General features: G+C 36.3%; 5 protein-coding genes, 1 long non-coding RNA gene and 1 pseudogene across 13 annotated transcripts; 4 read left to right on the plus strand and 3 right to left on the minus strand.

Annotated features, from left to right (window-relative positions):
- The first annotated feature begins 227 nt into the window (after positions 1-227).
- Positions 228-2,434, plus strand: LOC140810854 (uncharacterized). 8 transcript variants are annotated; one of them, XR_012113328.1, is made up of 6 exons: positions 228-511; positions 591-661; positions 807-961; positions 1,707-1,801; positions 1,892-1,933; positions 2,175-2,434. It is a non-coding gene; the product is annotated as an uncharacterized lncRNA (long non-coding RNA). The 8 variants fall into 8 exon arrangements; XR_012113327.1 differs by having other exon boundaries at positions 228-661; positions 2,156-2,434; XR_012113322.1 differs by having other exon boundaries at positions 228-661.
- A 2,017-nt stretch (positions 2,435-4,451) lies between these two features.
- On the plus strand, positions 4,452-8,027 carry LOC140809895 (protein TRIGALACTOSYLDIACYLGLYCEROL 4, chloroplastic-like). Its single transcript, XM_073167669.1, has 5 exons — positions 4,452-4,830; positions 5,485-5,734; positions 6,154-6,535; positions 7,191-7,495; positions 7,648-8,027. Exons 1-5 carry the CDS (start codon positions 4,556-4,558, stop codon positions 7,843-7,845), a joined length of 1,410 nt encoding a protein of 469 aa, XP_073023770.1. The 5' UTR covers positions 4,452-4,555; the 3' UTR covers positions 7,846-8,027.
- A 2,338-nt stretch (positions 8,028-10,365) lies between these two features.
- Positions 10,366-12,173, plus strand: LOC140809404 (large ribosomal subunit protein eL43). Its single transcript, XM_073167016.1, has 5 exons — positions 10,366-10,449; positions 11,032-11,071; positions 11,678-11,766; positions 11,859-11,941; positions 12,015-12,173. Exons 1-5 carry the CDS (start codon positions 10,447-10,449, stop codon positions 12,076-12,078), a joined length of 279 nt encoding a protein of 92 aa, XP_073023117.1. The 5' UTR covers positions 10,366-10,446; the 3' UTR covers positions 12,079-12,173.
- Positions 12,174-14,221: 2,048 nt separating this feature from the next.
- On the plus strand, positions 14,222-14,710 carry LOC140810483 (uncharacterized). Its single transcript, XM_073168333.1, has one exon. The coding sequence runs from the start codon at positions 14,222-14,224 to the stop codon at positions 14,708-14,710; it is 489 nt and encodes a 162-aa protein (XP_073024434.1).
- Positions 14,711-15,664: 954 nt separating this feature from the next.
- LOC140810768 (cyclin-U4-1-like) lies at positions 15,665-17,562 on the minus strand. Its single transcript, XM_073168655.1, has 2 exons — positions 17,178-17,562; positions 15,665-16,089 (listed from the first exon to the last, which is right to left on the minus strand). The coding sequence occupies exons 1-2, from the start codon at positions 17,510-17,512 to the stop codon at positions 15,831-15,833; spliced, it is 594 nt and encodes a 197-aa protein (XP_073024756.1). The 5' UTR covers positions 17,513-17,562; the 3' UTR covers positions 15,665-15,830.
- Positions 17,563-19,126: 1,564 nt separating this feature from the next.
- LOC140810555 (ubiquitin domain-containing protein DSK2b-like) lies at positions 19,127-19,983 on the minus strand (annotated as a pseudogene).
- A 944-nt stretch (positions 19,984-20,927) lies between these two features.
- LOC140810926 (nitrate regulatory gene2 protein-like) lies at positions 20,928-25,089 on the minus strand. The gene is made up of 4 exons (XM_073168849.1): positions 23,660-25,089; positions 23,142-23,326; positions 22,283-22,506; positions 20,928-21,924 (listed from the first exon to the last, which is right to left on the minus strand). Exons 1-4 carry the CDS (start codon positions 24,942-24,944, stop codon positions 21,144-21,146), a joined length of 2,475 nt encoding a protein of 824 aa, XP_073024950.1. The 5' UTR covers positions 24,945-25,089; the 3' UTR covers positions 20,928-21,143.
- Between the last annotated feature and the right edge of the window lie 110 nt (positions 25,090-25,199).

Raw genomic sequence — 25,199 nt, forward strand, 5'->3', positions numbered from 1 at the left:
CCAAACGTTGATCTTTATAATACCTGAAGGTGGTGCCACTACAAGAAAAAATGGCTATACTGACATTTTCTTAGTGACATTTTTAAAATAATGTCGTTATTACATACATATTATGACATTGGTTATACATAAAATTTTAAATAAAAAAAATATTAAATTAGATATGTTATAATGACATATTTAATGAATGTCACTAAAAGTTAATATTTTTCCCGCTCATTTCCAATTTCACTCTCACTCTCACCGCCATACATCTCTAAATTTTTTTTATCTCTCCACCAATCTCATTATCTCACCCCAAATCGGCTTCCTTCCAATCCCTTGCATCATTGCACAACACCACCTTTTGCCACCAGAGCCACCGTGAATCATGGCTCATGACATGTAGCTTCGGTCTAAGCCATGAATCGAAGGATTTGAGCCTCGATTCGGGAGACTCGAAGCCCTAGAGCGAGTCTTGTTTCTGCAATTTCTTGTGCTGTCTTGTTCGAGATTTCCAGCCTAGTTCTTGGTGAGTTTTATTAAAGTCGTAATTGTAATTTATAGAAAACGTGTTTTTCCCGTTCTTGCTCTTAGGTGGGTTGATCCAGATTCGGAGAAACGGCTCAAAATGAGCCAGGTTGTGCGGATGCTGGAAGCGGATGAGTGCCCTTACCGTGAGGTGAGTTTTATCCACAATTTTTCATTCACGTCAAAGAGTAAAGATCGCAAAATTAATCTGAAACTTATTCTTACCTTCACTGAAATTGTGGTCCCCTGAAATCCTAACCATCTATGTGAAACTTTCCAATTTTTGCCACTTGCAGGATCGAAGAAATAAGAAAAGCAGAACAACTAGCATGGATGTTGAATCCATGAAAGATAATTGTGATTCATCTAACACAGAAAGGAAGGTAGAAAAGTCAGAGCCACACATCTGAGCCTACCAATGGATAGAACTGACAAACTGATGCAATTCAAGGTTCTCACCAATTTGATTTTAGAGCTTTGTGACTATGATATTCACATTTTTGGTAAACTTAGATCTCAGTCTGTTTACAAAGATTATAATCTTGAGAAATTGATAGCTCTCTTGTCATCTCACTAGTGATGAAAATGCTCTAGAGGGTGGGAGGGGAGCTTGTACAGGTGTTTGGTCGATCAATGGACCTTTTTCATCAACTTTATGATCATCAGTTCGTGTTTACGCTATATGTTACATGAGGTTTTCTTCATGAGGTTTTCTTGTCTGTCATCATACAAAAATTATCTTATTCACAGTTAAATACCTATGAAGTACACTCAGGGGAATAGTACCCTAGAGTGTAGGTAATCTTTTAGCAGTATATGTATGATGAAATATGTGTCATATAACAGATAATATGAGATTCATGGGCTACTGGACATCAGTGCTGAATGATCATTTCGTAGTTCACTTGAATACATTACTTTCCTTTGAAGCCCCCTTAAAAAGACCAGTACCACTTGGCAACCTTGTCCATTTTCACCTGTTCTGTTCCCTTTAGTATCTATACATGTTAGTTTATAAATGGAATTAATAAACTTAAAGTAGCTTAGTTGAATAATATTTGTCTTTACTGATAAGAAATTTGTTCAACTCTGTTCCCGTGTTGCTAGAACTCTGAAAAGTTTACAAATGTTTACATTATCATGCTTATTATTTCCAATATATTTAGTTGTTTCTTGCCCTTTTTTTCCCCTTGTAGTAGGAATCGAATCGTTAACTTGTTCAGAGGCTCATCAAAAGTGAATACACCGTAAGATGCATTTCGGCTACTTATTGTTTTTTGCCTCATTAATGGTCAGTAATATGGACTAGTCTGAAATATAACAAGTTGGTAAACTTGAGTTCTCTCTGATGCTAACTCTTCCCATTCTTGACCTTCAACAGAGAACGAATCCTTCCACGCTAAGGATTTATTCTGTCCTAGATGTAAGTATGCTATCCTTTTCTTCCTTCGAAAAAGTGGTATGTTTTTTAAGTGAACAAAATGTGATTACATCATTTTCGTAATTTGGATTTTGATTATCCTTCATTATTTTTGGTTGGTTTCAGTGTATAGAGCCTCTCTTCTCAATAACTTTGTTTCTTTTGTAACCTGAGAATTATTAAAAGTATGGTGGATTTCTCAGTGTGCTGTTTTTTGTTAAATAGTTTCTACCATGTCTTTTAGCATGATGCTGCGTGTCGTGTTATTGCAAGATTGAAGAAGGAAGGGGATGAGGCAAGGTCATTATTGGCACATACTGAAAGACAGATTCTCTTGTCTTTTGCTACTCCAAATGCTGCTGCATTAAGCAATGGGAAAAGAGTTTTTTTACTTGTTCATTTAGCTTTGTTCTTTTCTAAATTCTTACTCTAGCAACATTGTATTTATTCATCGACTTAAATGTATAGCAGTGAACAGTTTCAGCAATTATATATTATTACCTTGATTTATATTATTTTGATTCATTTTTAAAAGTTTTAATATTATTTTATGTTAAAATATCATATGTATGAATTGATCATTGTGAAAAAAGAATTAGAACATTGTTTAAAAATCTTGAAGTTAAGGTATTATAAAGTGTCCTTATAACCTGATATATGGACATTTTTCAGCGTCTTTGTAAATAGATTAAGGAGGCATCTATCATTGTCATTATATATAGTAATAGAAGACATTCAATTGTGTCCATATTAATATAAAACAAAGGCACTTATAAATGTCCTTATTAACACAAAAGGAGGCATTTGTAAGTGTCTTCATTACATGTCTTTAGTGACACTTTGCAATGTCTTCGTATATTTAAATCGAGGCATTTATGATGTCGGTTTTAGTATTATATACTGACACTACATAATGTCACTAACCTTTAGCCGACACGAGAATAGACGACATTGTTTTCGGGTGTCACTATAGAATAAATGTCACTATATTCTTAATATAAAGACATTTTTGAATGCCACTAAAAGGCTATATTCTTGTAGTGTGCAAGGGGTAAATATTTTTAGTAATTCCTCAAACTAGTAGAACCGAATTGCAGTACACTATGTTTTTGCTCATTTTTTTTTATTAAAAAAACAAGATTTATAAATATCATAATCATAAAATGTCCCGTGTATATGTCAAAAATATCACCAAACTGCTATGTCTAAACCGATTATCATAGTGTTTAACCTAAGCTTATAATAACATGAAAACAACATACTCAATTAAAATGCCGTCATTCACTCTCTCTCAAGTCTCATTCAACATTATCTCCTATAAAAATACGCATATTTTTCTTAAATATTCTTCAGATTACTCTAAAAAAGGAGAAATCCAAGACAATGCAACACCTAGCGTCAAAGAAAACAACAATGTATTAAATTTGAAAAATGTCTTTTTGTTGTGAGTGTTTTGTTTTGCCCAAACATATTAAATTTGTTAATTTGCTTTTAAATTTTGATTATTGTTTTATCTGTTTTTATTTTTGTATGATTTGAGCTATATTTTATGTTATTATTTTGGAATCAGTTTGAATAAATGTTATAATATTTGGCATTCTACTAATCATTCACACAAAAAAACGCAAACATATCGAAATCGCCCGAAAATTGCAAAACACATATCACGTGTGAAACTGCGATTATTTTAAAATACTAAGCGGCTGCATATGACAATTCTGTTTGCAATTTTTCGTAAACACCACGAACCACACCGTGATCACTCTTAGCTGCAGGATACAATTGCAAAGCTACCTATGTCATCACCCCTTCCATACATGATTATCCCCTTCGACTTTGACATTGTTCTGGTACTGGGTTTTATATACAATAAAAAATAGAAGGATGGATTTGTTTTGACCAAAAGCTAAATGCTTCTCGGATCTAAAGCCCAAATTGAGTCGGTCCCTCTGGATTAGTAATATAAATATTGATGTAGATTGGATTAAATAAACCTGGAAAAAGTTTTCAGCGATTGGGCTGTACCTGGAAAAAGTGTTCGAAGCGAATGGGTACAGCCCAAAACAGAGAGCCCACCGCAAAAATGTCCTACAAAAATCATTATTCAGCCAAAAAACTTTTGAGGCATTTAAACAATTTATTTATAATATGGAGTGATTTGAAAAGGTTTTAAGTACGGTAAGAAAAGTAATTATGAAATTAAATATTTTGGTGTTCTCAAAGGTAGTTTCATTCTAATTGAGTAATGTCTCCAGTTTAATAAATTTACGAACTCCTCTTAATAAAAATCTGAAGGATATATATTTACTTTTTATCTATGATAACTAATCATAATTTTTAAATAGTATAATGTCACTTTAGATTCATGTGACAGATAATTAATCTGAATATAGAATCATGGACCAATAAAATGGGAAAAACGACGGAAAGAGAGTACGAAAAGAAAATAAACAGCAATAATAGGGTCAAATTGCAATTAACCGAAACTCAAAACCCGCATAAAAGCCCGTGCCCCCCGCCCTTCGCTCTCATCCAAAAACTCACTTCACACTCCCAGATAAGGAATCCTACCAAACCCTCGTATCAAAATAGAAGGATCGGCCGGCCTGAAAAATTCCCCAGAAAATGGCGAATCTAAGAACAGTGATGGACGCAGCATTCTGGGACCTGAACATTTCGACCCCTCAAGCTCTTGATGGTGTCTCAAGGGCTGTTCCAGGGGATTCTGCGCCGATTGATGGTGCAAGAGCCAGTAAAGCTCTCAGAATTCAGCAGTTATCTTTGTTGGGAAATGGGTTCCCTTTAGGCATCATTCCGTCCTTTTCTCCCTCTGCTAATCATAAAGAATTGGGCTCGTTTGCGCTGCAGTCACTTCTGGGCAAAGTAGTTTTTGGCAATTGGTAAAATTCCGAGCACCTTTGTTGTTCTGCGTCGGTAATCGTAATGTTTATGTGTAATTTTGTTTTTCTTGTCGTGTTTGTTGATATGGTTGAGACTGCGCGTTATTGGAATTTGGCTTTGGGTTTATGTTTCATTCCCAGTGGCACTCAGAATCATTTCAAATCGCAATACATTTTCATCGATGTTTGTTAGGATGGTGGCGAGATGTATGTATGTCCTTAGTTCATATAGCGGTCAACATAGTGGCCAATCACCAATGTGAAAAGAATTACCAACTTTTGTGATATCTTTAAATATATAAGTATATAACATTCAGAATACATTAGGTTTCCAGGAACAGGCTATAATTATGGATCATTTCGGCGTGGAAGCTTTTTGGGCTGAGTAACTGTGATTACAGATTTGAATATGTAATTCTACATCTTAAGTTAAAATGTTATTTTAGGAAGAGATTCCCATAGTTAAAATTGTTAACTAAACAAATGTGACGAAGTTCTTTGATCCATAACTCCCAAGGGTTATTAATTTACATGAACTTTGTGTTTTCAACTTTACTTCTTTATTCACCTCACCAATCACAAGGATCAATTTTTGCATATGCGGGGATTATTTTGTTCATGTACTAACTCAGAGAGATTAACTTTCTCTTGCAGGTGGGTCGGTTTAATTGGACAGTTCCGCCCAAAGAAATTGATATCATCTATTAAAGCTGAATTTTCTGCTGCAGAAGAATGGGATCTACCTTTGCTCAAGGATACTGCAAAGCAATTCCTGGACAAATCACTCTATGCAGTTGGCTTATGCTCACAAATAGCTCTAACATCCTCATCATCCTTACTATTGAGCACTGAAAAGCACGGTGAGAAGAAAAAAAGGCGTATGAAGGCCATGCTCTTTCACAAGGTAAAGTTCTGAAGTTGTTTTAGTAGGTCCTTTGACAAGCCCATCTCCCATTGTCCTTCATTTTGATCGCCTTCTGGCCTCTACTGATTTCAAATGTCCAAACTTGGAAAAGTGAGAAAAAAGGGGGCTTCCTGACTCCTGAGGTTCAATATGAAAGCATTCGACATCTGTTTTCATCAACAATAAATTTTTGATACTTCACTTGGAAACTTATTATGTAATTAGTATGTTGATCATCTTTTGATCCACAATTTCTTTCTAACCAGTCACAGTCCCAACGAGAAGTTTGTCATAGTCGAAGAACATTTATTCTGTGTTACCCACCTTTAATCAAATGATTGAGTTGGGTCCAGTGATCTGCTTAACTTAACCTTAATGATAATTTCAAAGTTTGATCTACGTCTTTCTCAATTTTGCAGCTTCCAGATCACGATATTACTTTAGAAGCTGCATGGCCTGAGTTGTTCATAGACTGTAAAGGGAAATACTGGGAAGTTCCTGAGTCTATATCGTTGGACTGTTCATCCCTTGTCTCGGAGTCGGGACTGAGATACCGTTTTGGCATACATAAAAATAATGGCCTCCCACTGGCCGTAGATTCCATTGATCGTGAAACACCCCAATCCTTATTGCCTGGTGTGTGCATGAAATCTGCCTTTTCGTATGAGAAGTCTAAGGACTTGTGGAGGCAAATAGAAACAGAGGATGATGTGATAAAAAAGACAGGAACGGACCAATTTCGGCATCATTCATATGATATTCGTCTCAAAGAGCCTCATGCGGCAATATCTGGAGTTATGGGTAATTTTAAAATTTCAGACTGTGCTAATAGATACTAGTTTTTTAGTTTTGCCTTATGTAATTTAGTCTATTTGCTGAGGGTATAATTTTTTATTTGTGTTCAAATTTTATGTTCAATTCTTCGGCCATCACATACTTACATTTGCACTTGGTGTTGGGCTGTTGGGTGATTTGTTGTAGTTAAATATTCTCTTCATTGACTACAGCTTTCATTATTGAAATGAGTGCTTCTATTTCCCAGCAATTTTGGTACTTTCCACATTGTGGATGGAGGGCTTATTCACTGAATATTATATTTTATGGCTAGATCAGTCTAACAAATATGTATGAAAACATTGCTAAACGCAAACATGGATGTCTGACGTGTTTTCTTTCGAACGAGATTTTTAATCCTTTCATAGTTGTATCATAACATTTAAATGATTCTAAAGTGGGTTCTGTGTCTGATAAAAATAACAGTTATTTTATTTCCTTCACATGATAGTGGCGTGAAATGACATTTGTTCCTATATATCATTTAGTTAGCAAAAATTATATCTGTTTAATTTATGATTGCATCCCGAGTTCATTAGTCTGGTACTTGGTAGAAACTTGTTTTGGTTTTACCATTTCACAGTTCAACTTTTGTCATTCTTTATTCTCCATTTGCATTTAGGGGGTACTTGTGAAGCATGGTTTGGTGGTAGGAAAGATTCATCCCAAGTTGTGGACATAAATTCTTCAAGGGCTAAGGGTAGAGGTCGTTTTGTTGCGGATTTATTCGGATCAGTTTGCTATACTTTCCAACATGGGAAATTCACAAAGACATATGGTGACCTCACCAGATTAGATGCTCGTGTTGATATTTCTTCAGCTTCTGCTTTGGCCAATTCGGTCTTCAATCTCTGCCGAAGGGCACAGAGCCATCGATCACCAAATTTACAGTCTTCCCCTAGACTTAGTTTAATATTTCAGCAGCAGGTGACTGTCTCCATCTGACGATCACACTTTTCACTAAATGTCATATTACAAACAAGACTGCCACCCCACATCATATATAATGAAGTCTCGAGTTTATAGATATATATTCTTCAATGATGTGCTAGATATTTATGGTGTTTAACATTATGCAGGTTGCTGGACCAATTGTTTTCCGAGTGGATTCCAAATTTGCCTTCGACTCTTCAGGTGGGAGAAGTGGACCTCAGCTGGAAGATCTGATATGCAGCTTGAATTACTCTTTAAGAATCCTACGTTCTGGGAAGGTTGTAGCGTGGTACGCACCGAAAAGGAAAGAAGGAATGATTGAACTACGCCTGTTTGAATTCTAAAACTAAGATACATTTTGAGACCATCATGTTTCTTGTCTTAAATTTTGGTTCTATTTTGGTCCAAGTCAATTCTTGGCTTAATTCTCCAGTGACATATTTCGTCTAGGATCTGTGATTCTGTCTCATGCTTACAGAAACTGGAGCTTATTAAATTTCACTTCAAGGTTATATAAAATCAGTTGTTAAAATCTGTGGCCTGTGAAATAAACTGACATATGACAATAATCCAAATAAATATGATTCTAATTGGAGCTAGAAGATAGTTCATAACCCGCCTTTCAAAAATGTGCATCCAAACTAGAAGTGATTTGCTGTTTTAAGCAGCTCTCGAGCGACTTTTTTTTATAACTGACTATACAAAATAATGTGGATTTGAATTCGATTCTAATAAATATTTCTAGATTAGTTTTGTCGTCGTTAATTCTTCGCAAATGAGAAAAGGACTTTTCAAGTTTGAATTCTTCAATTTGGAATAACCAAAAATTATAGTTTATATCTGTATAAACACAAAACCTGGAGTCAGACGTTAGCATTTTATTAAACGCGTGATATTCATTGACATAAAATGTAGGTTTTCTATTTTGTCCTTCGGCTGATTATAGGTAACTATGATTGTTTTTTCAAAAAAATTGAACCAAGCTAACAGTAGGATTGTCAAGATGAATTCGAGCCAATGTTGGACAGAGCTGGCCACCATCGGAGTTAATTTGGTAGGTCTCATTCTTGAGCTAGTTTAACGGCTCGGTGTTCGGAAAATTATTTGGGCTTGTTCGGCTCGAGCTCGGCTCGTTAATGGCGGTTCGCTAATAGCGACGGATTTTGAGTAAAAGCGTCGCTAATAGCGACGGGTATTGACAAAAACGTCGTCGATCTTGATCGGCGACGTTTCACCATCGCTCTTTTAGCGACGGTATGTTAAACCCGTCGCTATTAGCGACGGGTTTTATAAAACGTCGCTAATATCGCGACGGTTTGAGCAAAAACCCGTCGCTAATTGTTTTTTTTAAATGTTATAATTATTTAAATCTGAAATAAAAATATATTGTACTGTATAATCGAAAAAAAATTAACAAAATTTGAAAAATGTAATCATATTATTAATCTGCAAATAATAATACAAGTGTTTCATACAAAATGAATCAGCCATGTAGCGCTCCATCTCCTCCTGTGATGTTGATTTAAAATGAATAAAATTGAATTTTCTAAATAAAACGTTGATGAGAATAACGAAATTTAATGAACTTACGTGGAGCAGGCGGGATCGCGTGTCAACGAAAGATCCATCTGCATGTCGATGTGTGTGAACGTATAGCTCCCATGACGTTGGATCTCTGCCATGTCGTGCTCGCTAAAATAAATTCAATAATTGTAAAACATTAGCATTTATAATTAATGAAATATATATTTTTTTTCCAAAGTACAATTCAATAAATGTCACGAACATCGTCGCTTGAATATTGAACCTCTTCTGTTTCACTTTCAGTTCAAATCAATTTCGTTGTCGTACATAATATTAACATCGACTAGATTTTGAGACGATAAAAGAAATTGAGTTGAGATGTCATGAGTTCCACTTTCGTTGTTTTGAAATGCATCGTTCGCATCAATTTGATTATGCTCAGTATTTGACTCAACATCAGTGACATAAGCTCGTCTACGTAGAGTACTCACATGCATCCAATCTGATTCTGCTCTCTTCGTTGTTGGATAAGTCAAATACACAACTTGCGAGGCTTGCGTAGGAAACACAAATGGTTCGTAGTATCCAAGACTCTTTTTTCGATTGACATCAACAATTTTGTATTTTTTATTAGGAAACACAAATGGTTTGTAATTTCGTCTAAATATGGTTTGTTCTGACATTTTTTTCGATTGTAAGGACAACAGATATATCTATTTAATAAACACTCAGGATGACTAAGTGCAAATGTTACAAACGACTCTAAACGCGACAATTTATAGACAGTTTGCTAAAACCTTAAACCCTAAACCCCAAAACCGTTGCCATCAGCGACGGTTTGCTAAAACCTTCGCTTATATTAATCGGCGACGGTTTATTCATAACAGTCGCTATTATAGCGACGGTTTGATATAAACCGTCGCTATAATAGCGACGGATTTTAATAAACCGTCGCTTAATTTAATATGCGACGGTTTTAATTCAGACCGTCGCTATATAGCGACGGTTTGGTAAAAACCGTCGCTGATATTTCCGTTTTTCCCCATCAACCACTTAAACGAGCCGAGCTCGAGCTCACGAGCCAGCTAAACGACTAAAAATTTTCAAGTTTGCCACGATAAAACCGAACATAATCCCTCGGATCAACATGTGAACCCAAATGGTCGGGCTCCACTGGTAGCTTAAGAAGGCTCCATCCTTTACATGCGAGATCCAAAAATGAGAACCTTAGGTTTAATACTATAAGCTAAAAGGCAACTGAGAAACATACTGGGCCCGAAATTTGGCTGTGATTTTTCGTGAACCCAATATCCCATGAGGCTTAAGTTAAGCCTTTTACAATCTATCAACTTTGCATAATTTAGGGTTTTTGCTGCTGCTTTTCCTTGTGTGTCGCTTCCCAGACTCATCAGTCATCTCCAATGGTAGCTTCTCTATCCTTCAAGCATTAAAGATCACGCTTAATCTGCTTTCCCCGTTTGATTTTCGTATTTGTTAAAGATTCTTGGCGGAAATGGTCTTGAATTTTTGTTTTTTCAATTCTGCTGTTTTAATCATCATGTTGTTGATGTACGAGATGATCATCGTTGCGTATTGAAACTCGTTGGTTGTGATCGGATCCTATGCGGTTTAGTCACGCTTTTCGTGTTTCTCTCGATGGAAGTCTTGAAATTAATGAGTAAAAGTTGAATTCTTTAGTATTACCATACTTTAGCGGAGTTGGTTCATGGAGATTTAGAAGTGTTCTATTTATTTTGTTTTTACCTTTATTTTGATTGTATTGTTTGGTGATTAGGGATGATATCCTCGTTCGTTGTTCACTTCTGTTTTACACAGTGATATGCTTTCCGATTTGAATCAGTTTCCTTGCATTGTTCTAATCACTGTACATTCTGTGATTTTAACTTTTGGTTTTTAGTAATAGTTTTATTGATTTTATCATTGCCTTGTGTTACTTGTAAAGTGTCTCAGTTATTGTATTGATTGTAAATCTATGTTTTGTGCAGGCCAAGAGAACCAAAAAGGTTGGTATTGTTGGGAAGTATGGTAGGTCTTACTTTTATAACTGCTTTCTCAATCTCTGTTCTGTCTTTTGTTTCTGGTTGTGTGTGAATGTGTTGTCTGAAGTTGCTCGTGGCTTGTGATTATCTAGTTGGAGGTTATGAGTTCAATTCTCCCATAATCGCCTTTGTCCCATTCACGTTTGTGTAAAGTGTTTTTCCTTGAACTAATGGACTTAATATTTGAACTTCTTCCTCCAGTCTTAGTGTCTTACCTCCGATTCATTTCTTTTGACTTGAATAACTACTGATCTTTTGGTCTATGACATTAGGAGAGCGGCCCCTTGTTACTTTAAACCGATTTTCATTTCATATGGGAATAGTTATTGATGTTACATAACATGTTGTTTTTTTAGGAAGTTGTGGATTAGTTAACTTCGATTTAGCTTTGATTGTGAAATCTTCATGATCCTTATGTGGTAATGGCATTAAACATTCTTCTCCTTGAACTTATATATCAGATTTTTGGATCCGTCAGTTGCTTAGGCTTTGTTAATGTACTATATGTTGAGTCCTTATTTCATGTTCAAGCTTGAACCCTTTTATTTCTAATGTAATGATCAGTTTCTATTATCCTTTCGAAACATTTCAGGTACCCGTTATGGTGCAAGTTTGAGAAAGCAGATTAAGAAGATGGAAGTAAGTCAACATAGCAAGTACTTTTGTGAGTTCTGTGGGAAGGTATGCACCAAGAGTTAAGTCTATAGCATGATTGATTTGCCAGGTGATATTGGTTGATTATGCATATTCTGAATGTAATAATTCTGTAACAGTATGCCGTGAAGAGGAAGGCAGTTGGCATTTGGGGATGCAAGGATTGTGGCAAAGTGAAGGCTGGTGGTGCTTACACTTTGAAGTAATAATTTTCTTTATTTTAACCTTGTTAAATTCACATTTAGTTCCCAAACTCATAATTCCCCATCTTGCAGCACTGCTAGTGCTGTGACTGTTAGGAGCACCATCAGAAGGCTCAGGGAGCAAACTGAGAGTTAAATTTTTCGATATTTGTCACGGTCATCCGCCCATTTTGAGATTAATGGTATCATTTAATTAATGGAGAAAATGTTTTCTGAAAATGATGTATGATTACGTTTGAAAATTATAATTTTATGGAATGTTTATAACTCATGAAAAAGTCATTTTCCACTTTTTTACACCATGCTACAGTGATAAAATAAAAAGGGAAAAAAATGCCAAAATATGAAATTGTTCCTCTGGTGATAAATTGTAGCCAAAGATTGACAAATGTTCTGTTGACGGGACTAATCTCTACTATCTAGAAGTAGTATATGTAATAATTCTTCAAAATTTCGATGGATTGCTTTCACAACAACTACTAGTGAAAAATATGCACGCGACATAAAAATTGAAGTAATTAATACAGTCCACAACGTTAAGATTGTAAAAACAGAAGAAACGAAACTGACACGAGAACTGAAATCATAAACGTGTAACCGAAAAGTAACGACTCATTCATTAGTTAAGCAAACTGGTACATCAATTCCTGCTTCGTGTATCTAAGCCAACCTGTGTGTGTGAAATACGTATTGCCTGTGAGATTGACCATTGATGTGTGGTTAAAAAAACATTCTTAATGCAACACCTGGCCACTTGGATGAACTTCGTGTGTGTACGAGGGAGAGGGGAGGGTTGTTAGCATGCAAATCAACCAGAGGGTCAAGGCCTCAATGCAATAGGGCAATGGAAGGATACTATGCCCTTGTACTTGGATCGAGGGTAGTTAATATCTTCACATTTGGGACAGTATATCTTCACGGTGCCTAAGCGCGGGATGTCCGACTGTCCAACCGGAAGGCAAGGCTGTCCGGAGCAATAAACTCTAGCTAGGACATGTTCCAAAGTCATAGTTTTTGTACTCTTCTAACTGTTTCAAGTTTCAGCTCAAGTTATATATATATGAGAATGATTCAAATAGAGAGAGTATCCAATTTTAATTAGGTTTATGTGAAGTCTACATACGAAATTATCATCGAATCATTACTCTTTGAGACAGACATGGGAAGAGAACGTGGTTGTTACATTTTCATTTGCTCTTCGAAATCTTTGCCTTGGTTTCGCCATTTTGATCTATAAACATGCAAGATTTACATTAGTACGGTCGCAGAAGAAGATAAGAATCAATTACCATTATCAAAGGATCGGGATTAGCAACTAAGGTTTTTTTTTTAATAATTATTTCTAAAGACTATCTACATGTACAAGACTAATTAAAAAAAGACTTTTTTTAAGTCTTAATTTTTATATAGATCAATAAAATTAGTCTGTAAAGTAGACCCAAAAAGTTGGTCTCTGAAAATGCAATAAAATTCAGATCAAAATAAGTTATTTATTCTACGCGGCGGTACTCTAGCTCGATCGTGCAACTCAAGTTTGTTCGTTATTTTCTTTTAATTACAAAGTCAAGTTTTCCTCATGATACAATCAGAAAAAATAAATAATAATGACGACCAAGAAACAAACCATGAAATCAACTCCCTGGCTTTTTAAATATACATAACAAGATTGAAAATAATCTCTGTAAAAAGCTAAGGTATATCAATTAATTAATTGGTTCATCTTTACTTTATATATTCATAATCAATTTATTTATTGAGGTTTTCAACGTTTTATACCTTGTTTCATAAGCCCCCTTTTCAAAGAAGCAGCTGGTATAAATCACTCACATATGAAGTAATGTTATTATTATTAGAACGTCCAAATAATTATAGTTCAAAAACAAATTAAGAAACAAAATGGATCTAGCTAGCTATTATGTTCGATTACAATCTACCACTCCACATTTCAGCCATTGAGGAGGGTTTACGACTTTCGTTTATACAATCTAATTAAGCAAAATATACTCGAATTATTATTCAAGCAAACATGCTTTCCTACATAAAAAAATTTAGACCAAGTCCAAATTCTGTGGTTCCATTTGTTTCAAAACAAAATATGCGGTTAGTAGACTAGAAAATGAAAAGAACTTCCTCGTCATTGGCACGATCTCAAATTTCTTCCATTTATAGCCGCCTTCACTTTACCTAAACCTTCACAAAAACAAGTATTTATACACTAAGTTAAATCTTATTTCACAACTTTTTTCAATCTCTTTATCCAAAAAAGTTTTTCGATCATTATGGCTACTCCCCCTCAAGGCGCGTTGAGAAAAACCAGCATGCAAAGGTTCATCTACGATGAAAACACCGATACCCCAAACGACACGCGTAACGTCTTACTGATAGTGGCGGCACTGATCACTGCCGTAACATTTCAGGCCGTGGTAAATCCACCCGGGGGTGTGTGGCAGGACGACACGGATGGGCACAAGGCAGGAAGGGCGATTTATTCGGACCAAAAACAAGCGTTCTACACCTTCTTGGTATCCAACACATTAGCTTTTTCAACTTCGATTCTGGTCCTGGTTTCTTTAACTTACAAGTTCCCTTTTCATGTTGAGCTGTGGACTTCCATTTTATCCATGTTTGTGACTTACGCTTCTGCTCTTTTTGCCATAGCTCCTGATGAATCTGTGAGGTTTAGGTACCTGTTGGCTATTGCTTCAGTGCCCTTTGGGATTAGGGCTTTGAAGGAAATATATAAATGGTGGAAGACGAAGCGTATGTGATATATCTGTGTATGTAGATTCATAAATAAATTAATGATTTGTAATAATTATAAGCTTCTCATGCATCCTAGCCGAAGATCATGATCTGTAATAATCATGCAAAAATAAACACGTAAATCATCTAATCTTTCAAATTTAATTATGTCTATTTTTCCTTCTCTCAATCTCCGGGTGCTGACAATTGGTATACCATGCACCTTCCTATAAAGCTACATTATGTTGCATTGTATATGACAATGGAATTATTTTATTAATCTCTTAAACTTGCGTCAATTGCAAGGAACCCCCTTTTGTTGTTTAATTTGCATTTTGCTGTCAATATATCCCTGGTCCATGAGCTCATGGCAAGAATTCCGTCGCTAGAACTGAATAGAGATTTGTCACGTTTGACGTATTTTTCTTTGCTAATCCTGAAATATATATTTTGCCGCGCCGCATGCAGAAGTTTAAGAATGCATCTACCCAGTCAATCATATCATTCGTAGAGTTTCTTCGACCCATGCATGTTTGTGTCTGCATTAGATGTGTGTATGCACATATATAAATTTGTTTTTAGAAGAAAATTATTATTTAAAAAAAAAGCGCAAAAATGATAAGGGTTTATTTACATAAATTGATTATTGTCTATTCAACTACAAAAAAAATATCTCATCAAAAAAAAAAAGAAATTGTTCTTGATTAGTCGAATGTGGGGGTGGTCCCTTTGTTCTCTATATTGTCTTAATCCGTCTTTCAAGTTGGCACATGCATGTAAAATAAAAAATAATAGTCTCCCACGATCGCACATGTATAATGTTCCCTTCGCATAATCAATTGCACCTGTAAAGTTGCGTGAATATTGTCTTCTCTTCTAAAAATGTCCACAATACAGTGCAACACACACACACACATACATTCGACATATAATTTAAGCTGTAAAAATTCTGCATACCATACCATAAAAAAAACTCGAAATAAATTTAATCTCGATAATTCCGAATTTATAAATATATTCCCCGCAACATTCATACGTTAAAAAGACAAGACCAAGAAAATCGCAGCACATAACCAAAATATTTTTCCATCCCAAAAAAAAAACCCTAATCTACGTTACTAAAAAAAAAAATTACAACGGTCGAGCTTAAACAGCAAGTTGCTGTTGTTGTTGTTGATGGGATGATTCATCTTCATAGTTAAAACTCAGATAAATTTTGGAAGATTTTGCACTGATGTATGGGTGAAGCATCATTTCCTTTTGGAGATAAGAATAATATGTGTGAAAAGTGGAGGGGGTCACATTCAAATGGAACCCTAGTCCAAATAAGAAGTCCACCTCAAGAAAGTTCATTTCTCTTGTGCTGATTCCTCCAACTTTAGCAAAGTATGCATTGTTGTAATACCTGCATCATGCAATATTAGAACTACAATACATTTAAAAAAATCAATAATATCTACTTAGTGCGCGCCTTATTTAGTCAGTGAATATAATTCAAATAATTATCACGTCTTGATCCCATCGACCACAAGATGTCTCGTAATCCTTCGAATGTGGCTTGATGATCACATATTTGGACAATTTTTGAAACTTGGAAATTTGATGACGCGACTAGATATTTATCTATTGCACCAATGTAAATAATTTCAAATTTTTTTAAGGGATTTTCTCGAAGTTGTGTTTTGAATTTTGAATACATGTACAACATTATATGTAAAAATGTGGCATGATTATGTGATAATGAGTAGTGATGCAGGTAAAGGCGAACCTGTTGCTTTCAGATACGAATGTTAGATGGAGACATATGATAGATTGATACCCTTCCGATCCTCACATTGAATGAGTGACCACATGCAGTTATTTCAAGACTAATTTAAAATTTTGAAAAAATGATAAGATATATATTAATAAAGTGAAAGCTGGACAGCTAGCTCTTACCTTCCCCCCTCGCCGAGCGAGTTGTTCCAATCTCATTCAATTTATATATGGTGCTGCTCTGTCATATTCAAGAACGTATACTTTTAGCCTTTATTAAATTTTCTTAAAACTTCAATGTGATATCGATTTTACATTTTATTATTTGACCCGTATCGTGTTAAATTTATTTCATTAATTAATTTTTCGAAAATATCATTACTTGGTGATTCACTCGATCGAAACTAATCATGATGAGTGCTCTCCAATAATTATTAGAGAGAAAAAAAGGTAATTAACGAGTTCAAGAAACCAATCAATCCATCTGAAAATTTTGAATCCAACTTGAAAATCAACAACAACAAAAACAAATCCCGGCCCGATATCTCTTGACAAAACTTCATAAATCCAGTAAGATTCTTGAAAATAAATCTAGAAGAAATTGTAATGAAAAGTTAAAAGAATATAATAGCCAGCTCAAATCATCAAATATAAAATTTAACAACTCAAGAAAACTTCATAATTGAAGCAACCAGATTCTTGGAAAAAAAAATTGATAATAATAAAATGTAAACTCACATGTCATCCATGAACTTGGCAGACACCATGACACTGGCGATAAGCAGCCTGTGAACGTTGAAGGAATTGATCTGCAGCGTCGGTTGCCGCTGAGTGAACCGATCAAGATAGACGTAGGCGACAATGTAGCAAGAAGGGCTACAATTGGCATACTTGAAGATTCGTTCTAGATAGCTTTGAATTGAGATGGTTGGCCTGTTGAGGCCATGGAAGACTGAGATTTTCTGGGGTTGGAATGGGTGGTTGAGATCGTTCGACTCCGCCACTTGTTGCAGGAGAGAAGAGAGGAAGGTGATGAGTTTAGGCATCCCATCTGGGATATCTAGTTCCGCCATTGTTGTGTGTATAATTTTGAACCTTGGACCGAGATATATACTGAAATATATATATATATATATATATATATATATATATACACACACACACACACACCTTTTAGTAATTTGTCATTACCTGCCAAATTAACGACCATCCTACAGGTTGTTGCTAGATAATAGATATTATCATATGTAAGGAAAAATAAAAATTTATGTGAGACAATCTCAAATATCTCTTATTTGGATAATCAATGAAAAAAATTATTATTTTTTGTGTTAAGAATATTAATTTTTATTGTGAATATTAGTAGGGTTGACCCATCTCATAGATAAAGATTCGTGAGAACGTCTTACAATAGACATACTCACAAGAAAAATAGAAAAGTGAATATATATATATATATATATATATATATATATAATTAATTAATTAATCATTATTTTGAAAATATTGTTTTATGATATCAAGACATTTAATCGATGCTGAATTGGGTAATATTTAATAACCCTTGAGACATTTTCCAAAATATACATATATTTTTTATTGACGATGTCTATCTCTATTTTTGTAATATTATAATTTTGTGACCTTTTATATATTTTATTTTAGATTTAGCCTACTACTTACTTCTTTTTCTTTATTCCTCCACAAATCCACAATCATGGCATTAGTTCATGATTTTCCACTCCTCTGTCATGGTTTCGTCTTCGACGCAGATTCATTGATTATCATTACTCTGTTATTTGTGATCGATGGTTTATTTGAATATGCTTTATTTAATGTGCTCTTAAAAGGTTGGGTATAGTCGGTAGTGATATTGCCTTTTTATAGGATAATATTCATTTTCGTCCTTATTGTTTACCGTTTTTCTAATTTCAGTCCATCCTCATTTATGACTATTTACTTAATCCTTCCAGTTTTGAAAATCTTCTCGAATTGATCTCTATCGTTATCTTTACGTTAAAATTAATGTTGACCCACATAATGATATCATTTCTTTAGGGGTGTCAATTGGGTGGGTTAGGTCGGGTTTCGGGTCAACCCGCGAAATTTTTTTTTATTTTTTTTCAACCCGAAGCAACCCGAAAACCCCAACCCGAATACGACCCGTATAACCTGTCTAACCCGCCTAACCCGAATTTTATTAATTTTTTTAAATTTTTTTTAAAAAATTAATGAAAAAAATTCAAAAAAATAAAAAATAATAATAATATTTTAATTTAAACACATAATAACAAAATTTTCGATTTAAATTTGAAAGTTTAATCGTAAAAAATTAAAAGTATATTTACTAAATCAAATAAAAAATTGTTTAAAAAATAAAAATATGCAAAATAAATATTAAATTATGAAAATTTATCATATAAATATACAATAAATTTTGTTCAAACATACAATATATAAAAATATAGGCAATATTTCAAAAACAAAGTTCGCAGGCTACCCGCGACTCGACCCGACCCGACCCAACCCGAAACCCGCCTAACATGGCACTAACCCGAATCCACCCAACCCGAAAAACCCCAACCCGAACCTGATTTTTTTCGTTTTGGGTCGTGTCGGATTGATAGGTCGCGTCGCATTTTGATACCCCTACATTTCTTAGATATTAAAATGGTAACTAGCAATAATGTCATGCTTAGGTCAGTTGCACTCAACACAAGGATATAGCAGTACTTTACCACAACAAAATTATAGTACAACTGAACTAAATAACGGCTTCGCCTAAATATGCCCTTAATTCTGCCTAGAAATTAAAAGTCACTGGAATTTTGATGCAAAACAGATCACTTAACATAACATTCACGAAAAAAAAAAGGTTTTCATCTTACCGGAATTATTCCACTAGTTGGGAAGTGGATTTGCATTCGGGACCGTGGTTCCCGAGGCCATTTCAGTTTCGGTGTTTGCAGAATTAGATACTTCTTTAGTTTTAGTGGCATCCTGATTCTGCAAGAGGGCAGCAAATGAGTTTGATCCTACATCAGCCCCAGAACCAGCATCCATTGTTGTTGAATTCAATAAGGGTTCTTGGACATTCGCATACATGCGTCTAAGCATATTAATCTTCGGGAGAAGATTCAATGTTACTCATCGCCCTGTCATTATTCCGCATCATCTCACCCATTAACTCAGGATTCCGAGCAGCTTCCAGGGTTTGTCTAAGGACTCCGGGATCGTTCAGAATATGGGCAAGTTCAGGATTCCGGTCAATGATCTCACGCATTTGAGGGTTACTCATGATTAAGCTGCGCATTATTTCAGGGTTGTTCATCAGGCTTAGAATTGCAGGGGAGTTAATTATCTCTCTCATCATGTTAGGATTCTGAGTAAGTTGTTGCTGCACTTGTTCAAACTCAGGGAGTCCAGTTCCAAATAATCTAGACACCCCAGAGCCACTAAGTGCCCCCATATCAACCCCAGGGAATAACGTAGCACCTGCAACAGCAATCCCAGAGCTCCCACTACTGGGAGCAGGTGGACACCAGGAGTAATGTCATGGTGCTCTCAGAAGCAGCATGGTGCAGAACCACGAACCATATGAACTGTGTGATCATCTTGCAAACCTATTCATGACAAGAAATAGAAAAGCAGGTAAACATGTGGGGAGTAAAATTTGGGGATTAGGGTTGTTGTACATGTGGGGAGTAAAATGAAAAGGAGAAATGATCACGTGAGAGGCACATGATTGGGTCAACGTTAATCATAACGTGAAGATAATGATATGGGCCAATTCGGGAAGATTTTGAAAACTGGAAGGATTGAGTAAACTAATCAGAATTGAAGAGGGACTGAAATGGAAAAAGCGTTAACAATAAAGACGAAAATAAGTATTATCCTACTTTTTTATATTATAAATGATAAAGTAGGTATTTTAACGATTTTAATGTGAATAAGTTAGATAACAAATGAGTCAAATATGTTTCACTTGAAATGATAATCAAATTCAATATACGAAAATATGAAGAAATGCAAATTTTAAAATACAATAAATTTTGCCATCAAATTTGTTCCCAATTGTTTCAAAAAAAAATTATGATCTCTAAACAAAATATATTAATTATTTTGAGATGATATAAATAAATATCATCTAAAAATAATTAATTATCGATGATGATGTGAGTGGTGCAATCTTGCTCAGACCGGGATTTTGAACTCTATGTTACAAGTGGCACTTGACAGTGGTTGCTCGTGGGGAGTGGCTGATTGCTCATCGATCCAGCCCGGGGAACATATGACGCGGAGTAATCCTAATCCATCACTGGAGACAACTAAATTTTGATGGCAGAGACTTGAGAGATGAGGGAGCCAAATTCAGCTGTAATCGAAAGCAAAATTATTGATTAAACATAGCTAGTATAAGATGCTAAACAATTAATAGTTACATATGCTGATTTACTTTTTTTTTTGGATTTATTCTGCTGCTGGAAAAAAGGCAAATCTCTAATACAATATTAATATATACACAGACAATAGTATCATCCCCACAAAACACAACGGGGTGACTGCAGCTGCAAAATTCCAAAGTATTTACGTATTTATAATTATAAAAACAAGTCCTGGCCTTTTAATTCTACTGCTATCTTGCCTTATACCACAATAAGGCGAAAGGTAAAAAAGTCACATGTTCATCTTAATGCGATGATTTCACTTAATGGCATACGAACGGCTGCAAACCATCTCGAGGGATTCGGTGATCAACAAAGAAAAACTGGTCATGGCTTGGAAAACTCCAGGCAACCCTGTTTGAATGTTATTCAGTGTCATTGCTCGGGTCACCTCGACTGCCTTCGAGTGTTTATGCATCTCGTCCTCAACCCGCATCTGGCATGTTGCGAGTTCTGCTTTTTTATCAGCCAGTGGGTCCCGAGCATCCAAAACGTGCCCGTTATCTGGTCCTGTATCAGGAAGTCCTATGCCAACCATTGAGTAAGAGTGGTAATATTTTCTTTCTATGTTTCTGAGCGAGGAAGCCTTTTTCTCGAGCTCCTTTGACACATTCTCTGTTCGTTTCTTGATCTTAAGCTCCTCTATTTGCTTCAGGTATATTGAATGAACTACATTGATGAAGCTTTTGATAGCTTCAGAAGCAACTGTATCTGGGATTCGGTCGAGTGCAAGTTTCCACTCATCCAAGAAAGTAAAAACCTCTGGTAGCTCCCTATTATTTGACTCGGTGTTAATGGGGATGAAGGTTAGCCTAAACCATCCATGAAGAGAGCAAATGAAATCACGCTGAAACTTTATCAGGCGACAGAAACTGGAATGCCAAGCTAATACAGCCGATTCAAGATCACGTGTTGTCTGCTTGTGCAGGTCAGAAGTTGGTTCACCTTTGGTTGTTCGGTTAACTAGACCACGAACTTGTTGCACTATGTCGTTCTGGATTGCATGATACTGATTCATAGATCTCCACATGTACATGAACCTGCATTATCAATTTCACCCGAAGTTTGGTAATGTAGGATAAGTAACAAAATTACAAAAATGAAACAAATAAATGCATTAGTGAGTATCAAATGGAAGTCAATACACGGAATTTCCAACTCAGTTCTCACCCTTTATAAAGTGCAGGGGAATTTCATGAATTTATTCACAATTTACCAGGACATGTAATCGGTGATAATCGGTGATAACTGATGAACTTATCAATAGATTCCTTCATATTTGTTTGGCTCATCCTCATAACCACCTCAAACATGGTTTTCATAAACACTGATCATTAGTGGACTACGACGCAACAGAAACACTTGATTTTGAATGCAAGATAAGGTGGCAATACATACCCGTGACAAAGTTCAACAAGTTGTGGGACGAGGTCCGAGTCTCGTAAAGTGACAATAGCAGTGGACGTGGTTGAAACGGCCTGAGATGTCACCACGATCAGTGATTGCAGCCGCGTTATCGATGCCTTCGTCTTGTCCAACTTGGCTTCCTCTCCCCCTCTGTACTCCTGACTTTGAAGCACTGACAACTTTTTCTCATGCTCGATCTTTACACCTTCTCTAGCCTAGATTATCCACAGTGGGCACAAACCAATATATCGATAAGTATTCAGTTACAAATGTTGGCAAACATTTGGAAATCTAACTGATTTGTGCTCAACATACTCGAGGATTGCAGAAAAAACACTGTAGAACAATATTAGAACTTTCGGTGGAAACATAGCGAGTGAAATTTGCCAGAGCCTAAAAATTTCATTATGATTAGCATTTTTTTTAGGTGATGACAGGCACACACCAGCTGGAAGCTAAAAGACAAGTCTTTTGGAAGCAGACCCACCATGATGTTCCAAGTTGAAATCCTAAAGATGATTCCAGGCTGTTTTTGGCACTCAGGGTATTTTTGTCATTTCATACAGAGGCTTATCAATAAGCTAAGACAACCAATATAGCACCACCACCACCCCCTAAAAAGAGACATGCTCCAAGTCTATATAATCTCTCCCCTAGCTTTTTCAAGGAACGGATTTGTCATTACATTACTACAAATGCAATCAAGAAAAGGGAAAGCTTCATGAAATTGTCAGCTGTGGCGTCTATGAAACAACAAAACAAGATCCAAACTTCAATTCAGATGAAAAATGTGAAACCTCGATGAGGATTAGACGAAAGTGGTTGATATTGAGAGATTCAGATCCATTACCTTCACTTCTTGATATAATTTCTTTTCCCAAGCCAAGAGCCGTTCCAAGGTGGAGCAAAGGCTCTTTGGACCACCAGATTGGTCTATCGAATAGGGTTCGAACTGGTATTTAACTGCCAATGGAGGCTTCGAAGTCCAGCTTGAACTCAGATTACTCAACATTCCACTAGAATGATAGACTGTCTCTGCAAGAAGAGGAAACAAAAACAATTAAATTGAACCAAGAAGCAACTTCATAGTACATCCCACAATACTGATTCAAAGATATGTGAATCCTTTAGCAATCTTCATTAAGGACTGGAAAGATCAAGAGTCCAAATGATAACTCGTTCCAAAAACTATTAGTGAGAAAAAGGACAACAGTTTTGGAGGAAATTAGAATCTCACGAGAATAGCGTAGAATCGGCTAGATTTCAATTCAAGAAACAGAACAATTACTTGAAAATATATATATATATATTTAAATATTTTAAAAAAAATCTTGGTTCGAGAATCTACTAGGCCATAGCTATACTCACTTTTCAGCTGTTTGAAGCTACGGTCAAGCTGAGCTCTCCCGGTCTCAAGTATCTCAGAGACCTGCTCTCCAGAAGCAGCAGCCTTATCGAAATACTCCTGGATAGCCGCCGCAATCTCTGCTAAATCTTTGTGCCTCACTACAACCCTACGATCAGAAGTCGTCCCTTCTTTGTTTCCATCTCGCCAGCTAGCCGAAGACTTTCCGTCATCCTCCGATGAAAGCTTCTCCAACTTGCTAGAGAACTTAAAGTTCGCGTTCACATGGGAATTCTCCTTGTTTGCAGCAACTGCCTCACTCTTCACCGAGCCAAAATTTGACCGAGTCCCAAAATCAGATCTTGACTTCAAATCTTCCTCAACATCCTCGTCAGATGAGCTACTTGTGCTACTATAATGATCATGGTCTTCCCATTCACTGCATTGCACCTCCTCTCTCTCAGTTTCCTCCTCCTCTTCTTTCACCCACTGCCCTTTACGGTGCAAAGGACCTTGTTTCATATGATTTCTTGCAGAACTATTACGAGTATATTGCGAGTTGGGCGAGTAATCTGACCCCCTGTCATCAAAGTGCTTGTTTTCGTCGATACCAAAAGGTCTCTGATAGCGATCACCAGTATGGCTTGAATCTTTATCATCAGTATAGTGATTATCATCATCAGAATGGTCCTCCCCGGTCCGGCCTGCGGTTCTCTTGTTGTTCTGGAGTTGGTTGAAGTGCTCGGAGTCCGGAGGGGAGGGGGGAGGGTAAAAATTATCCCAATTCCATACAGAAGATGCCTGTGAAGGTGTGGTTGAGTAAGTTGAATTTACGGCGGCCTTGAAAGTGAAATTATTGAGGGGTGGTGGAGAGGAGGAAAAGCTTGAGTCGGAAAGGATGTGGGGTAATTTAATAGGCTTTTTCCGGCGTGGCTGCGGTTGGTGGCGGTGGTGATGGGAAGAGGTTGTGGACAAGGGAGGTGATGGAGGAGGGGGCGAAGAGCGTGAAGCAGATGGGGATGGGATGTGATCATCAGTCGGTGGAATGAAGGCCGGGGGTTTAACGGTAGAGGCAGCGGCAGCAGGAGTGCGGAGGAGGACGGCGGGGGTATGGTGAGAGACTGATAGTGGTTCACCAGAGGCGAAGGCGACGAGGACTGAGCCAGTTAAGCGAAGGGACCGGCAGTAATCCGAGTGAGCTGCGGCCAGGTGGTGACGGGCGTAAACAGACTCCTTTATCAAGCGGCGGCGCTCTTTGCACCGCCGCACGGTGTCCTCGTTGTCGAGCTTGGACGCCGTGCAACCCATAACTTGAAACACTCTTATCTAATTCCTTAAGGAATCAGCAAGTCAAACCAATAGTAGCGGCGCGTGGCGGCGGAGCAGAAGTATCTCGCATTTAAAAGGGTGGAGGAGCCTGCCACTACATACTGCTGCTTCAACAAAAACCATATGCAATTATTACTATTTATGTATATTTTTAAAGGTTTTGTTGTCATTCTTAATTTCAATTTAGATATTGTCTAATTTCATTTCGTTAAATATATGCATTTATTTATTCAG

The sequence above is a fragment of the Primulina eburnea genome, chromosome 13, assembly GCF_022965805.1.
Source record: "Primulina eburnea isolate SZY01 chromosome 13, ASM2296580v1, whole genome shotgun sequence".
NCBI classification, from domain to species: domain Eukaryota; kingdom Viridiplantae; phylum Streptophyta; class Magnoliopsida; order Lamiales; family Gesneriaceae; genus Primulina; species Primulina eburnea.

What these genes read in the sequence shown, in the direction of transcription:
- LOC140809895 (XM_073167669.1), top strand. Translation starts at nt 4,556, where the DNA reads ATGGCGAATCTAAGAACAGTGATGGACGCAGCATTCTGGGACCTGAAC. An exon ending in AAAGTAGTTTTTGGCAATTG is followed by an intron (nt 4,831 to 5,484) that starts GTAAAATTCCGA and finishes TTTCTCTTGCAG; the next exon opens with GTGGGTCGGTTTAATTGGAC. An exon ending in GGCAATATCTGGAGTTATGG is followed by an intron (nt 6,536 to 7,190) that starts GTAATTTTAAAA and finishes ATTTGCATTTAG; the next exon opens with GGGGTACTTGTGAAGCATGG.
- LOC140809404 (XM_073167016.1), top strand. An exon ending in TGGTATTGTTGGGAAGTATG is followed by an intron (nt 11,072 to 11,677) that starts GTAGGTCTTACT and finishes GAAACATTTCAG; the next exon opens with GTACCCGTTATGGTGCAAGT. An exon ending in GGTGGTGCTTACACTTTGAA is followed by an intron (nt 11,942 to 12,014) that starts GTAATAATTTTC and finishes CCCATCTTGCAG; the next exon opens with CACTGCTAGTGCTGTGACTG.
- LOC140810483 (XM_073168333.1), top strand. Translation starts at nt 14,222, where the DNA reads ATGGCTACTCCCCCTCAAGGCGCGTTGAGAAAAACCAGCATGCAAAGG.
- LOC140810768 (XM_073168655.1), bottom strand. Translation starts at nt 17,512, where the DNA reads ATGGCGGAACTAGATATCCCAGATGGGATGCCTAAACTCATCACCTTC. An exon ending in GCCAAGTTCATGGATGACAT is followed by an intron (nt 16,090 to 17,177) that starts GTGAGTTTACAT and finishes TGCATGATGCAG; the next exon opens with GTATTACAACAATGCATACT.
- LOC140810926 (XM_073168849.1), bottom strand. Translation starts at nt 24,944, where the DNA reads ATGGGTTGCACGGCGTCCAAGCTCGACAACGAGGACACCGTGCGGCGG. An exon ending in TAGCTTCAAACAGCTGAAAA is followed by an intron (nt 23,327 to 23,659) that starts GTGAGTATAGCT and finishes CTCTTCTTGCAG; the next exon opens with AGACAGTCTATCATTCTAGT. An exon ending in AATTATATCAAGAAGTGAAG is followed by an intron (nt 22,507 to 23,141) that starts GTAATGGATCTG and finishes TGGATAATCTAG; the next exon opens with GCTAGAGAAGGTGTAAAGAT.